At 40.4% G+C, this 16,333-nt stretch overlaps 1 protein-coding gene across 16 annotated transcripts in view; it reads left to right on the top strand.

Annotated features, from left to right (window-relative positions):
- The window catches only part of NEO1 (neogenin 1), a 120,016-nt gene that overhangs the window by 81,216 nt on the left and 22,467 nt on the right, over nucleotides 1-16,333 (top strand). For 5 of the 16 annotated variants that reach the window (XM_083475558.1, XM_083475554.1, XM_083475552.1 and 2 more), the window contains exons 12-21: nucleotides 70-119; nucleotides 1,077-1,218; nucleotides 3,919-4,029; nucleotides 6,833-7,027; nucleotides 7,496-7,591; nucleotides 9,975-10,198; nucleotides 10,472-10,610; nucleotides 12,096-12,203; nucleotides 14,939-15,133; nucleotides 15,694-15,726. In XM_083475558.1, the coding sequence (XP_083331684.1) occupies nucleotides 70-119; nucleotides 1,077-1,218; nucleotides 3,919-4,029; nucleotides 6,833-7,027; nucleotides 7,496-7,591; nucleotides 9,975-10,198; nucleotides 10,472-10,610; nucleotides 12,096-12,203; nucleotides 14,939-15,133; nucleotides 15,694-15,726 (1,293 nt within the window). The remainder of the gene's footprint in view (nucleotides 1-69; nucleotides 120-1,076; nucleotides 1,219-3,918; nucleotides 4,030-6,832; nucleotides 7,028-7,495; nucleotides 7,592-9,974; nucleotides 10,199-10,471; nucleotides 10,611-12,095; nucleotides 12,204-14,938; nucleotides 15,134-15,693; nucleotides 15,727-16,333) is intronic. The other 11 variants (XM_083475546.1, XM_083475551.1, XM_083475549.1 and 8 more) reach the window with 3 other exon arrangements.

The following is a 16,333-nucleotide window of genomic DNA, read 5'->3' as shown; positions in this document are numbered from 1 at the left end:
CATAACTTAATTCATTTATATAATTTATTTTGACACTCACTCTTGAATAACTTACTTTAATGTTTCTAGTTCCCAGTGCTGCACCCCAAAATCTAACTCTGGAAGTGCAAAACTCCAAGGTAAGATACTCTCAGTTTGTTTCTGTAGATATACTTGAAGAATAGAACTAGCCCAGATCCTCTAGCACTTGTTTTCCAAGGGGACTCTCCACATGACAATTTCCCATGTATTAGCTCAATTTACAAATTATGGTTTGGATGAACAAGCAAGCATGATGGTGTGCGCACATTATTATTCTTTTTGGCTTAGAACAAACCTTGGCTACAGTTTCTAGTTTGTTTGGAATGACACAAACCGTGCCTGGGTTTACAGAAAATTCTAAGCCAAACCATGGCTTAGTTCTTACTAGTACAGCAGCAGCAGGACCATGGGAAGAGTGAAGCAGATGTAATTTTCATAGTTTTACTTAGTGTTGTGTGTGAACCAGACCATAGATCTTTATCATTCTGAGTTGCCTGTTTTTCTTAGCCCAAATGCTGAGCCTATGAGCAGTAACAATTTTTTTGTTTCTATGTATCAGCTGGCTCCTTTGGTCATCTACATTTTTGAATGTTTTGGGCAAAATTTCAGTTTGCACGCTTAACACTGGAACAGGTATTGTCTAGTGTCTTCTATTCTATTCAGTGTGCAGCTGGTTAAGCAATTCTTTGCTTCAGAAACAGTGAATACAAGTATTTCCAATATTTCAGAGTATCTTTTGGAGATTATTTGGTATGGAAGAGAAATAAAATTCAGATTTGACATATACTAGTGCCTGCAAATTGTTCATGGTCTGCTACTTAATTCCTAAGATGTGAGGGTATAAAAATCAAATACTGTTCTCTGCAGTCTGAACTGCAGAGCTGCTTCGAGATACATCATTTTAATGCCTAAGGTGTTATGTAAGTTTGCACACAATATTGCAGATTACATATAAATTGTTTCCTGAACCAGTCTAATGGAGATTGATGAAGCATGAGAATTAGCATAGTTTAATGCAAAGAACATGATTTATACTGCCTTTTAACTTCCCACAGAGCATTATGCTGCATTGGCAGCCCCCTCCTGCAGGAACACACAATGGGCAAATTACTGGCTATAAGATCCGTTACCGAAAAGTGACTCGCAAAAGCGATGTGACTGATATTGTTGGGACACAACTTTCACAGCTAATTGAAGGTGAGTAGGCATGCATTCTTCATCTAAAAGCAGAATCAGCTAATTACAGGTTCTTTATTCTAAGCAAGGCTATTTAGCATGTGCTTTTCATAGTAAGGATGGGCAAGGAGATCTTTTCTGAGATGTACATCCGCAGTACAATACCACTGATAAAGAGTATACTCTTTATCAGTGGTATTGTGTGTTGTCGTTGTCGTTGCTGCTACTGTTGTTACTTTTAAAATCTCAGAAGAATCATAAACATGTAAACAACAATAACATAACTGTTGAAAGGGACATAATTATAATATTATAAGCATACTGTAAGATTAACCAATTTTGGTAACTAAAACCACCACCGTTTTGAAAAAAAGCAATCACCAGTGATGCAAGATGGATACCAACTGGGATAAATGACATGAGCACTAAAAGTGCCTTACTTGTAAGGTGTGAGATGATTCCCCATCCTGCAGCATCCTTTATTTAAGGGGTGGGGAATTGAATCTATCCAAATTCTCTCCCACCCCCCTGGACCACCTTTACCACATACCTGTCAGTCAGCTGATATTATAAAGAAGGAAGAAGCCCCCATGCTCACCAATCATGTTTGGATCTTTGGCTAGACCATCCTTCTTTGAACACCTGCTTTACGCACCAATCACTTAATAGGTACTGGAAGTGTGCCATCAGAGAGACTCCCTTTAACTGTTAAAGAGGATGTACGGCAAAAGGTTGCCTCAAATCAAGGATCAGGTATTAATTTTGTAATGCCTCATAAAAGGTGTGAACAGAGACTCATATAGTCACTTCCAAATCTCAGGTGGGGCTCTTTCGTAAACAAACCAACAAAACTGCAGAAGTAGCTTTGCCCTGTGGTTGGCTGTTGGGAAGCGCTGAGCAGATGGCTTGCAAAGCACTTTGTGCAGTGCTTCCAAAGCACCAAGAGTTGACTGCATTTTATGGAAGGCCAAAAATAATCTTGGGAATAAAGCAAAAATGGGGAACCTCCAGCCCACATGTGTGATTAAGCCCACCTGTCCCCACCATTTGACCCACTGCTGTTTTTATCGAGTCTCTCCTATACCTGATGTCATATGTGGTATTAGGTGAGGAGCAAGTAAAAGTGGGCTTTGCAGGCACCACTGATTACCCTTGTCTTTTTGTTCTTGGTTGCCTTTCGGTAGTTTGTGTGTTTACTGTAGTTGGTTCATTTTGCCTTTTAAACTCGTTCCTTATTCATCTTGGGTATTAGTGGGTAGTTCCCACTTCTTCTCTTCAGCCCTGTCTTCCCAGACCCAGAAATGAGACCTAACTGAGCTAGGAATGTCCTTCTAACCTGTGCTATCCATAAGCTGATGATGCCCAGCTCTATTTCTCCTTGTCATTGGAGTTTGGTGAGACTATGCAAGTTCTGGATTGGTGTCTGACCACTGATGAGTTGGATGTGGTCCTGGTTATGGAATACTTGTTTTTGTTGGTTACTATGTTATGTATTTTTGATTTTTTTATATTGTAAATCGCCCAATGATCCTTTGCTGAAAGGTAGTATAGAAATTTAATTAATAATAGTAATAATACTCCTATAACTATCCATTTGGCACCAACTTTACTATTTTAGATGCCAAATTAAGTTTATTTTCCTGAGCATTTAATTAGTAATTAACTGTATTCGCCATTACTCAATTTTTAGTATGTTTTTTTTTGTTCATTTGGATTTTATTGGTTGAATTGTTGAGAACCACCTTAAACTCTTGGTTATGGAGAGGCCAGATACAAATATTTCAAAGAAATAAATAGGCAAATGTGTTTTTAAAAGACACATAAATTAACTCCCATTTTTCAGAAGTGTAAAATGTTCCGTTAAGTAATTTAGAAAGCCCCTTCTAACAAGACTTGTTTTAATCAGTTCAGTGAAGCTGAGCTGACCTCTGTGTCTAACCAACTTAGTCCCAGGGTATAGCATGAAGGCACATTCAGCCATCACATTCCTGAAGCTAAGCAGGTTTGAGTCTGGTCAATGCCTGGATGGTGACCACCCAGGAGCCACATATATGGCACCTTGAATTGCATGATGAAGAAAAGGTGGGATATAATAATATAAGTGCTCACATACATGGAGGAGTAGCATTATTTAAAATGATGGGAATCTGGTTTATTTAAGGCGGTTGATGATGGTGTGAATGGGTTGGGTATCAAATCTTTACTTGGATTAAGTTCTCTTTGAAGAGGACATACAATGAGTTTCTATTCTGCAGATAAAATATGAGTAAACCCTCTGAAAACAAAGTCTTCCAATTTGCCATAAACAAGTAGCCCACATGCTCTTTTGCTGTTGCCTGACAGGGAAGGTCAATGTAATGTGTCAATCCTGTCACAAACTGACAGATAATCTGTGTCGATTGAATCAGTTGGAGTCCTACTGCAAGTATTGTTGATTTCCATGCATAGCCTCAGGTTATGCTTGAGTAGTCTTAAGAGGTGAAAGGCCAAATTGTAAAACACTTAGCTTCCTGGATCTGTGTCACAGTTGACCTAAATTATATCATTGAAAAAACTATATAGGATATTCATTTAGGCACTTACTTAGTTTCATTTTAATAAGCTATTTAACTATCAGGTTGGATGAATTGTTGATATTTTAATTGGAAGTAATGGCATCATATTCACTGTGGGAGTTATATTTTTACAATGCTGATTTTTTAAATTATTTTTTTGTATCAGGTCTGGAACGAGGAACAGAGTACAGCTTCCGGGTGGCTGCTTTAACAGTCAATGGTACAGGACTACCTACTGATTGGGTGTCAGCAGAAACATTTGAAAGTGATCTTGATGGTATGGATATAAAGATGCACCATTAATCTTACTATTAAAAATGTGTTTTAACAGTGCATGCCCAGGGAGAAATGTGGAGATTCCCCCCCCCCAACCTTTTGTCAGAAATGAAAAGTATTTCATAGAGCATTGGGGGTGGGGTGGAGCAGGAAGAGAGAAGGGAACATATTGCTGTTGCTGAGAAAACTAGGCTGACATGCATTTTAATTTGATTGCAGCAGATTTATTTTTTGTATATTTACTTATTTATTTATAGGCTTATATACCACATACTAAACAAAGTATCTAGGCAGTGCACATAGCACATCCAGAAAACGGCATAGGAATACTTAGTCAACATCTGGACAAACTATACACAATAGCCAATTGTTGAGCTATACATCAGAAAAACCCTGTGTAAAGAGAAGAGTCTTGATTTGGCATTTGAAGCAAAGTACTGATTGTACCTGCATAATATTAACATCCATAAGTTCCACAGCCTCATTTCAGACATACTAAACACTCATAGTATCAAGGCAAATATCAAGTGGCACCTTACCTATCCAGCTGAACATAACAATTGAGCAGGTATAAATGGTGCATGACAATCCCTTGAGTAAGCTGGTTTCAAGCTGTTCAGGGCTTCATATACCAACAGTTTTACCTTGAATTTGGCTCAATAGCCTATAGGCCAGTGTTTCCCAACCACTGTTCCGTGGCACACTAGTGTGCCGCGAGATGTTGCCTGGTGTGCCGCGGGAAAAATTAAAAAATTCGAAAGATTTTTTTTTTTTAAAGTCAAATTTTCGATTGGGGCGCCGTCACTAGATGACCCCTGGGGTTCCCTCCCTCCCTCCCGCTCTGCGCCTCCCTCCTCCTCCTCCGGGGAGGCCCTTCCTGGCTCTCGGCCATGGCTTGGCGGCTGCCACTCACTCACTCGCTCGCCCACCCGTCCCTCCATCCCTGCACCCGGCCTCTCCCCCTCCGTCCCCAGCGCGGGGGCTGCCGGGATCCGTAGTCCCCTCGCCCTTGGGCTCCGCGCCCGCGCGGGGGTGCACGAACTACGTTTCCCAGCGTGGCCTGGCGGGCCGGGCGTTTTGTTTGAAGCGCTCTTCTCCCGGCCATGGAATGAGCGCAGCGGCGGCGGCCGGGCGGGCAGGGGCTCTTCCGCGCAGACCCCGCGCAGCCTGCCTGCGTCCCCGCGGAGATCGGGCGGCAGGATGGAGCCCGGGGATCCCCGTGGAGGCGGAGCGGCGGAGGCTGCCCCCCAGGTAGGGCTGCGTCGGGGGGGTGTTATTTTTGCAATGCTGCATCTGCGCCGGAGGGGACGCATCGGACCGCGGGGAGACCCCTTGGCGGGCGTGCAAGGCAATGCATGCGTGCAGGCGTTGCATGGAGTGCAGTGCAATGCAATGGCAATGCGGCGCCCTGCATGCATGCATGCAACTTCCACCGGCGCTCCGGACTTGGCAGGTGAGGGGGGTCCCCAGTGGGCGGCAGAGAGAGCCGGGAGGGCGAAGGGGAGCTGGGGGGGAGCAGCGCTGCTCCCCGAGCCGAGCCCGGGGGGAAACTTCGGCATTGTTGCGCCGGGTGTTGGAAGCGGAGGCTGGCGGGGGCCCCTCACCTGCAAAACCTGGTCGCCTCTCATATATTTCGTGCATTGCATTCATCGCCCGCTTTCTCCTCCAAGGAGCTCCCGGGGGCGCGCGTGGTTCTCCCCGTGTTATCCTCGCAACAACAGCCCTGCGAGGTGGGTCAGGCGAGTGGCCCAAGGGAGCACCCAGGGATTGTCCTGGCCAGGTGGGGTGATTTGAACCCTGCTCTCTGCCCGGTCTTCGTCCTCATTTAGCCCCCACATGTGCATGACTGTGCATGACTGAGGTTTTCCCCCCTCGTCTTGGCTATGGTGTGAGTCTGTGCTGTTAATTAATGGGGTTCTGCCTTCAGAGAAGATGAGCCAGCCCTCAAGGAGGTGATTATGTAATTTGCTAGCAATTCATGTCCCTCCCGGCGTGACGCTGCGCACTGACGTCACGGGGCTGTAATGGTGGTGTGCCTCGAGATTTTTTTCATGAAACAAGTGTGCCTTTGCCCAAAAAAGGTTGGGAAACACTGCTATAGGCAGCCAGTGCAGAAAGTGGATGGAATTACACATCCCACTGAAAGTAATACAGAATGGACACTCATCTATATTTGTATATGTCTGTTATCCATTTACCTTCCCACTGCAGAGGTACCTATTTATCTACTCGCACTGGTATGCTTTTGAACTACTAGGTTGGTAGAAGCTGGGACAGAGCAACAGGAGCTCACCCCATTGTGCATATTCTTATCTACCCACAATGCATTATTTTCAGTTCAACAACTGGAGGAAGACTGTTGGGAAAGTTTTGCACTGGTGAGCAATGAAGTTGCCAGTGCAGAATTACAAGACAGGCTGTTGTAGCACCTTAGCAAGTAGGGCTGTATTCCACACTGCACTGATGGCTTTGTTTTCCTAAATGACATTTCACATTCACTACAGGATCTCTGACTGGGTTTGCTAACAGATGTGAAATATGTAAAATGCCATGGAGGGTTTCTGAAGGCCTTTTCAATTCCCCTCAAAATCAGTTTTGACCTGGAAAATATTGTACAATACAATACAATACACAGCTAGCACTATCTAGCGGCCACAACAGGGTTTTTTTCTTTCTCTGTTGAATCCTTAAATATTCAAATTGTTGAAGAAGCATAGGAACTCAATATTACTGCTTAACAAGCTAATAAAAAGCTTCACATTTAATGTTTAATATAGTTAAATAATGTTCTTTCTTTATTATAGAATCTCGTGTTCCAGAAGTTCCAAGTTCCCTACATGTACGTCCACTTGTAACTAGTATTGTTGTGAGCTGGACTCCACCTGAAAACCAGAACATTGTGGTCAGAGGTTATGCTATAGGGTATGGTGTGGGTAGCCCCCATGCACAGACCATCAAGGTGGATTATAAGCAACGATATTACACTATTGAGAATTTGGGTAAGGGAAATACAGTAATACTGATGACTGCATTTTTCTCTGACATTTTTCTGTGTAAAAGTTTAAAGGCAATGCTGACCTGTATGTGTTGAGAGTACTGACTTTCTATCACCTGATTTTGCTGCCTCCGTCCACACTAAGGGTGTCCAAAAACAATAAAAAGTAAATATATTATAGTGCATGTTTTTAGCATTGATTAGTTATGAGGCCAGAATTAATATAGCTATGTTTATCTGGGTCTCTTTTATGTGTAAAGGGTTCACTCTGATTTTAAAAACAACTGTGGATGTATATTTTTCTAGAACAGCAGTTCACATACAATCTGAAAGAAATAAAATACTTTCATTTTATACTCTCATGATTCATTTTTTTCAGTTGCCAAGTATGGCTGAAACTATTTTACCATCAATTGAAGAAATAACTACGAATTTGTAGTATCAAATAATATTCTTTTTTCTTTTTCTTTAGATCCCAGCTCCCATTATGTAATAACTTTAAAAGCCTATAACAATGTTGGAGAAGGAATTCCGCTGTATGAGAGTGCAGTGACTAGGGCTTATACAGGTAAAAGATAATGCTTGCTTATTTTGTTGTAACTCAAAATGAGCAGCCTTGAATCTTGATATTGATGCTGCTTTAATGTATTACAGTTTGTGGTTTATTATTTTTATGTAAATAATATATTAAATCACACACCATTTTACGTTTGGTCCAAGTCCTTGGATTTACATTATAAGAGCTCCTGTCAAACTTTAATGTTGACCAATGCACAAATTATATGCATTTGTTTACATTGTTTTCATGCAATGTTTTAATGCAGAATTTCTCACTTTGCAATCTTCCAATCACAAATACATCCATACATGCATGCTTGTGCCTCTTGAACATTTGAAATGTGATGGGTATGTTGTCCACATTACTGCAGAAAACACCAATGGAACACTGCTGTACCATCATGTATTGTGTGCACTTATTCTAACTCTCTCTAAAATACTTGTTATATTAAATAGGTATTCAGAATAATAAGTATCTAGAGTTAAACTGCTTATGAATATGCTGACTTTAGCTTTTAAGCAGAATAATCTAATAACCCCTGTGATACTTTCCACCTGTGACTAATGTCAGTTTCTAGCATGTCGCTTGGCAGAATTCATCAAAAGAAAACTTTGGGCATTTTTCTGGATCCAAATGGAGGACATTCCTCTGATAGGGATGACACTTACCCCTGGTGGTGACAGTCAGGGTCCTACAAGGCCTTCTGCCTCCACTCCAGCGGGGAGAAGTAATCTCCCTCATCAGATTGGCACTGTCTGTGGTTGATTAAGGTTTGGGCCTGATAAGTTCTCATGGAGTGTTTTATGCTTGTACTGTGGCCAGTTGGCCAAATTTCTGTAAAGCAGTTTCTGGCTGTGGCGGGGTAGAATGGAGTTTTTTGCTTATCCCACCAATAAACTAGTTAGGTGGGAATATCATTTTCAGAGCAATCTGTGACTGCTCTTTCTCTGTGAACGCTTTGAAGGGGCTGTGTTTTGCAGCTTCCTACTCTTGTCTGTCTGGGCTTTCCAGCTGACAAATCCCCTGATGGATTGTCCGGTTTGGTCCCACCTTTTCTGTCAGGCATTCCAGCTATTGCCGCTAGCCAAATCACTCATTCTCTGCATAATTTTGGTGGCCTCAACCACATGCATTTTGAAGAGGTTCAGCAGTTGTTAATTGGGTCCCATTGATAAACTGTTTAGACAAGAGCGCTCAGGAGTGGGGTTTTTCCCCTTCTGTTTTTTTGTCATTTAATTTTTTTCTGCCCCTTGTGCTGTATTCATATTTGGTGTTTTCCCCTCAGTTTTTGTAGAGGGTCTCCCACAGTATTGGGGCTGTTGGGCTCATTGCTCCCCTTCTCTTACTCTCAGCAGAGGCATTTTGGTGGGCACGTTTTCTCGTGGTGTAAGGGGCCCTGACCTTTTTTATTTCTTTAATGACTTCTCCCCCCGCCCCCCAAGCAGTTGTACCCCTGCAGGAGTCTGCTGGGAGTGAACTTTTGGACTCTTGACATTTCTATCTGTGCAGGGTCTGGATCCAAGGCAATGGGTCGGGGGATCAGTTATTCACCAGCGGGAGCAGAGAGGGATGAGTGACATCAGATGCTCACCCATGCCTCCTGTCTTTCCCTCTGGAGAAGAGATTCCCAGATTCCCAATGTTTTCTTTGTTGATTGCATGTTTGAGTGGGCTTGTTTAAGCTGTGGGGGTCATATCTGCCCTGCCAGTTGATCTGGGGAGGGAGATGGTACCTCCCCCCGGAGAGGAGGCAGAAGTTTGTCTAGGATCCTGCCTGTCACCACCAGGGAGGTGTCATTCCTATCAGAGGAATGTCCTCATCTGGATTCACAAACAAAATCCAAGGTAAGAACTCCCTTTCTTGTTGCTCAACATGTTTCCTGGATCTTAAGTGTTTTTATATTGCTGTTTTGTGAATTACTGTGAACTTGAACACAAGCAGTTCCCCCCTCCCCACTAATACTGTCTTGAAGATTAGCTTGTCCCCATTTGATCCTAATTCTACCTTGTTCTTCCACCCTCTTTTTAGAGATGGGATGAAATAACGCTTTAATGCAGCTAACGCTGAGTATCTTAATTAGTAAACAGTTTCAAATGGATATTCAAATTTCAATTCAGTGATCTTTTACTTTTGTAGCAATCTTCTTAGGTGTTGAACTTTGCCTACTCTGCTTATGGCATGTGTTTTAGGGAGGAATCAAAATAATCACTGAAAACTTTTATGCTGGTCTTGTGTTGCCTATTAACTCTGGCTTTTCTCTCTTTTTCTCCATTTCTCACCTTTCATTTCATCGTATTACCCTGCATTTCCCCCTTTTGTTTCTATTCACATATAATGCCACCTTCTTTCTTTTTTTATTGTAATACCCTACTTTTACCCATCAATTCCCTAGACACTTCTGAGGTTGATTTATTTGTTGTTAATGCTCCGTACACTCCAGTGCCAGATCCCTCCCCCATGATGCCACCTGTGGGAGTTCAGGCTTCCATACTGAGCCATGACACCATTCGAATCACCTGGGCAGACAACTCTCTGCCAAAGAACCAGAAGGTCTCGGATGCCCGTTACTACACAGTACGCTGGAAGACGAACATTCCTGCAAACACGAAATACAAGGTAACCAAAAGGTGCAGTCCAAAGGTACTTGCCAAACCAAATTTAAAACTAACAAAAATTTCTGAACATATGTTTCTATGAGCTATCAAGATAAATGGAAAGTTGACTCCTAAATAATGGACAAAAATGGAAATTCAAAACTGCCTTTTTGTATTAATGCAATTAATATTGTGAGAATAGAGATATATGGATGAGATAATGCTAGAGACTGTTGTCATAGTCAGGATATTTAATAGAGAGTGTCTCATTTTGTGACCCTTTGATTTCTCTTAGACTGCAAATACCACCACTTTAAGCTTCTTAGTAACTGGCTTAAAACCAAACACTTTGTATGAGTTCTCGGTGATGGTGACTAAAGGCCGAAGATCAAGTACTTGGAGTATGACTGCACATGGAACTACTTTTGAATTAGGTGATATTGTTGAGCCATTTCTAAATTAGTTGACATACTTTTTTCATGCTATGCTAATTTTTGTGTATTGTTGAATTCTTTCTGGTGTGGGAAGATTCTTAAAGTTCTTTGAACTAAAGAGAGAATTTATATACAATGAAATAGGCCTGTCATGTACAGAACCACAAAACATTTCATACATACAAATTATGTCTTAATAGTAGCTGCTAATAAATAACATGAAGGTTAATAATTAATGAGAATAGGGGAAATAATTTAATTATTGAGCAAGTAAGAGATCAGAAAAGCTCTGATCTGATCCTTGAAGCATCCATAAGTGCCAAGCTTCTTTCATTTTAATGTTATTTGCTAAAATAGAGATATTTGAAGTTTTGGCAGTTTCAGTAGTCAAATGGCATGATATGTGTCTGCACACATTCAAACCCATCTCTTCAGCATCTTGTCTGTTTATTTTCTTTATGATATTTCTCTTTTATTGTGGTTAGAAGTAAAAACAGATGATTGCCTCGAAAAATAGAAAATGTTTTAAGGCATGCAAAAAAACTCTAGTTTCAGAGAAGATAACAACCCTGTGGAGTTTTGTTTCTTTTTTAAAATGTAAGAATTTCCATACCACCTTCATAGGACAGCTCACATAAAACTTCAGTCCATTCCTGTAAAAGTATAAACAATTCAAAATGAAGCACAGAGTAGCAGAACACTCCTTTAAAACTGAACTAAACCACTGAAGATAATTTAAAATCAGAAGCACTTTGCTTTATGCTCGGTCAAATTTTTATTAATAATGGATACAGAATAACTTAATTGTGTTATACCATTTTTTAAATTCTTGGTTCGATGCCAGAAGAAGTGCTTTGAAATTGCTCAACATCCAGTTTTGGGTAGCTGTCTTCTGTGCAAATCCCATTTGAAATGATATTCGAGTCAAGAAAACTAAATCACACAACTTTAATTATACCTGAGAAAAGTAAAACTCAATATTTTTCATACTTTTTGAAATATTTGATTAAGTCCCTTAAAATTACAATAGTGTTTGAGTTTTATCAAATGCATATTTAACAAATCATTAAGGAGTGAGAACTTGAATTTTAATATATTCCCTCTAGAGGGTATTGATCCTCTATAAACACCACTCTTCCAGATGATTCATTGACATTATTATGAATTCCAGTTGGAGAGAGGAGTTCACATTTAAGCTTCGTACCTAGAGGTTTGCTGTTGGAGGGCATGGCAGGAAGGGTTGATGGTGAGGAGGGAGCTCACAGAAATCCTCTGAAGGCATATGCTGCTCTTCCAAGATACTCCAAATAGAAAGAGTATTTTGAAATCCTTAGTATTGATGTTGCTTCTTCAGTAGAAAAAAATTTATCACTGCAAGTTAGTAGCTTATTTTTGTAGTTGAATATAGCAATCTTTGACAAAGAATGCTTAAAAGAATAAAACTGATACCACAATCTGTGTTTAATTTAAATATCATTATTGCAGTTCCAACTTCTCCCCCAAAGGATGTGACAGTAGTGAGCAAAGAAGGAAAACCCCGAACCATCATAGTCAACTGGCAGCCACCATCTGAAGCCAATGGCAAAATTACAGGTGAAATTTTATTTGGGACAGTTTAGTATATTTGTGCTGCCATTCAGGTTATGTATATAGGATGAAATCAAAATGAGGGGTTCTATGGAATGCAGATAGAGAGAATTGATAAGAAGAATGATCTGTTGTGACCTTGACGGAAGCGTACAATAGACGAACCTTCTTGTGTTTTGGTTCTTTTCCCGCCCTTCCCCCCCCTTTTTTCCCTTCCTTCGCCTTCTTTCCTTTTTCTTTTTTCTTTCCCGTAATGGCTTATGTTCTATGCCATGTACTTTGTAGTTTTTTTAGCCTTTTCCATTATTATTTTTCTTTCGTAATTTGGGTTGTTTATATTTATCTGCATTTGTTTAAAGCAAAATAAAAGTTACTAAAAAAATAAAGAAATCCTTTTAAAGGGTTGGAAACAATGATTAGAATGCTTAGTTATCTATGTTCTTTCAGTTTGAAGAAAATTGTGGTGTGTGTTTTTAATTAACTGCATACTGTTTTAATGTTCCAAGATGAAATGACTGAATTTTAACATTTAGGTCCATTTCCTCTTAATTTTATTTACTGTGTAAATAATATCAAGGTGCCAAATATTAATGAGAAGTGTATAAAATGGTATATTAAAGTATTGGAATCAAATTCAGGCTAGAAGCACATGCATGAAATGACTAGCTTAAGCAGAGTAGTTAGGGTGGGCTAGCAGATTCTTCCTTCGCTTCTAATCACCTCCATGCAACTGCATGCAGCAGCAGAAGAGAAAGACGAGAGGTCATGTCAGGTTGGTTCTGAGCCAGTTCAACTATCTTCTTCGTGAATCCAGGGCTAGTGTCACTATACTTCCATGTGCTACTGACATACTTCACAGCAGCTTCAGGAAAGTGGTGCATCTGAGTCCCTCAAGCCTCTGAGGCTGAGGCAGGGCTTGAAGGAAATGGGTGGGGGATTTCACTTCTGTCCTACCCCAATACACAGTCTTTTGCACATGGCTCTACTATTAGTTCAGACCTACAGAATATTGCCAGCCCTGGCATATCCTACAGTGTCTGTCTTCACTTGAACTAATCAGGCTTGGAAATAGGGTAATACTGAATTTATATTCAGCATAATTATGTGAAAGGTCTGCCCTCTGGTGGAATACGTTTTAAGATTTGCGTTATAAAGCTGAAACCCATGGCAAAAGGAGCTGAATGCACAATTTTCTGCTTATTCAATTTGTTCTAATTTTAAGCAGGAATGCTGCTGTTATTTAAAAAATGGTCCAGTCATCAAATCATCCCCAAGCTAAGAAATCCCCACTTGTATCATTGTCCTGTGTCACCAATAAGTAGTTTTATATGGGATTCTCTTCAAAACTTAAGAACTTTAGTGAGATTTTCTGTTCTTTTTCAGTCCCACTTTCAGGATGTGGGGTGGCCCAGAGAGTCCTTCCTTTTTGTATGTCATGATTATGGAACATGTTTGTATTTATGATTTTTCCTGGGAAAGAGTTATGTAGCTTGATGTGTCTCACTAAACCGACTGGGCTGTAACATTAAAATAGCTTTCCTTGCTGCTAAATGATTCTTTATTTTTAACAAAATATTTCCTTTACTCAAATCATCTAAGCTGCTTCCTGTTACAAACATGGCAGGAGAGAGTAGTGGGCAGCACAAAACAGAATAGTGAAGGAAGAGAAAGAGAGAAAGGCCTTAAGCAATGATTTGGCAATAGTAATTAATTTTGTGAATAATAACCCAGCATGTTTCAAAGTGCATTCTCAGGGGCAAATGATCTACATGTGACTTGTTCCACTATGCATAAACAACAACCCAATTAACTCAAAAATATATTTTCTGAGTGTGGATTGTTTTCTGCAATTTTTCTTTAGCTATGTAAGTCATTTTCTTATGTGAATAGTGAGTGAGGGATTTCAATTTCAAGCATACCATCTAGTGGAGCTGTTTGGAACTTTCACAACTCACAAAAATTATCAGTTAGTATCTGTAGGAACTGGCCTTCTGTGGAAAATCTGGAAGTCTGATACCAGACCAGTAGAACAATCCATATTCCTTTACAGTCAATTTGGATTATCCCCAAAGGTTTATGAAGTGTAGTATTTTAGCTGTGTAGCAGTTCCTTAGCAATTACTAATTGCTTTCTCAATTAGTGATTTCCCCTCTATGGTAGCTGTAAGCCCTGTTCAGTCATTCTTAACCAATGTGATTACCATTGCACAAGAAGCAAAAAAAGAAACGAGTCTGCAGACATCTCACTTTCTTACACAGCTGTTGGCGTACCTGTAGGCCCCCTCATGTGTCAGAGGCTGAATGTCTGTGGCAGGGAACCTTTTCTCCTTTTAAGAGTCCCCACATGATTTAGAACCTGGAATATTGGGGTTCCAAATTGCACAGGAAGTCTACTCATTGTCAGCAGGCTCTTCATTGCAGAAATTCATCCCACAACACATGGTGGCTGCAGGAATGGTGGCATGTAGGAGGAAGGGGCTCCAAAGAACCCCCCCCCCCCCAGTGCAATACAGTGGTGGTGCTCAAGATGCTGCAGGGGAAGAATTGTATGAATAGGGGTGTAATAAACTAATCAGTTGCTTCTCTGTCTTCATTGAGAAAGAATTACAAGAACACTTAAGAAGTATGGGTTTGTCTAGTTGTTTCAAGTATCTGTTCATTATATCTAACGTTCTCAAATAGCTTAGGGCCCTTGGGAACGTGTCTTCATAATTCATCATCTGTATTTTGTTTATTGTGCAGGATACATCATTTACTATAGTACAGATGTCAACGCCGAAATACACGATTGGGTCATTGAGCCAGTAGTGGGAAATAGATTGACCCACCAGATTCAAGAGTTAACACTTGACACAGCATATTATTTCAAAATTCAGGCCCGTAACTCCAAAGGCATGGGTCCTATGTCAGAGGCGGTGCAGTTCAGAACACCTAAAGGTAGGTTGATCTTGTTAACTGAATACGTTCTCTGGGAGCAGAAAACGGGAAATTCAGACAAATGTTTAAATGCATTTTTCATGGGTGGGGCCTGTCTGGTTCAAGGAATCGGTACCTATCAGCCTGAAAGTGTAAATGTTCCAGTTGTTGTCATTAGTTGTGTCTTGTGAATGGGACAGTATTTTTGAGTACACAGTTTACTGTATGTTCCCACCTATAGAAGAGTTGTTTGAATATATACTGTATGGTGCAAATGAGTTCATTGCAAATGTCTGGATGATCGTAAGGGTCTCCTACTTGGGGAGGTATGCTATCAAACTGCTCATTTGAACATTTCCAATATTCATATGGGATATGAGCATTTCTCATTGTAATTTATGAACAAGAGCTGAATAGGCATGGTGTGGGGAGGGTCTTCTATAAAGTAAGCTGTAGTAGTAGCAATTATTTAATTTCCCATTTATAGAGATTGCTACTTCTGTGCCAGTGAAATTTTTGTCACTCCTTTAGATTTAGTTATCTCTCTCTTGTTTGCTTCTTCCCTGTGCTTGTCCTGGTAGCTGAATCTTCAGATAAAATGTCTAATGATCAAGGTAAACCAATGGGCATATTTTCTGTGTCATTTCCTTTCATGCAAGTGCTATTGTCTTTCTTCTAACAGTATTTCAACTGTTAAATGCCAAAAAACAAGCTCTTGTAGAATTTAAAGTTTGAAATGCTGTAAATACTTTTTTGCATAGTGTGTTTGGAATGTAATCTCTTTCGTTAGGTAGTGCAAGGTGGATGCATCCATGATTGGCACCATGTATTCAAATGCATGCTCAAAGCAGCTGCACCCCATGTACATAATTTGAGTGGTGAGCCCAGTATGAAAACACACACACACATCTTAAGAATTCATTTTGGGGAAAGCCTGTTTTTATTGTTGATAGCTGATGTGGGCTGGACATTGGTTAGCTATCTTTCTGTGAGGTCATGTGGCCCCTTCCCTTTCCCACTTTTCAATATGACTTTTGTGCATATTTGTTTCTTATATTTATAAAAAAAAATCAGTTGCATGAACGTAATGGTGAACCCTGAACAAATCATCCCCAAGTATTAAAACATGGAACCAACAAGTAAATGCATCAACCTTCAGTTCACTGGTTTCATTCGTTCTCCTCATTGAGGAAATACGTTTTGCAGCTTACACTTTTTGTT

This window comes from Podarcis liolepis (genome assembly GCF_965112155.1).
Source record: "Podarcis liolepis genome assembly, chromosome: 14".
NCBI classification, from domain to species: Eukaryota; Metazoa; Chordata; class Lepidosauria; order Squamata; family Lacertidae; genus Podarcis; species Podarcis liolepis.
The sequence above is the reverse complement of the archived record's forward strand: the minus strand, read 5'-3'. Positions and strand labels throughout refer to the sequence as shown.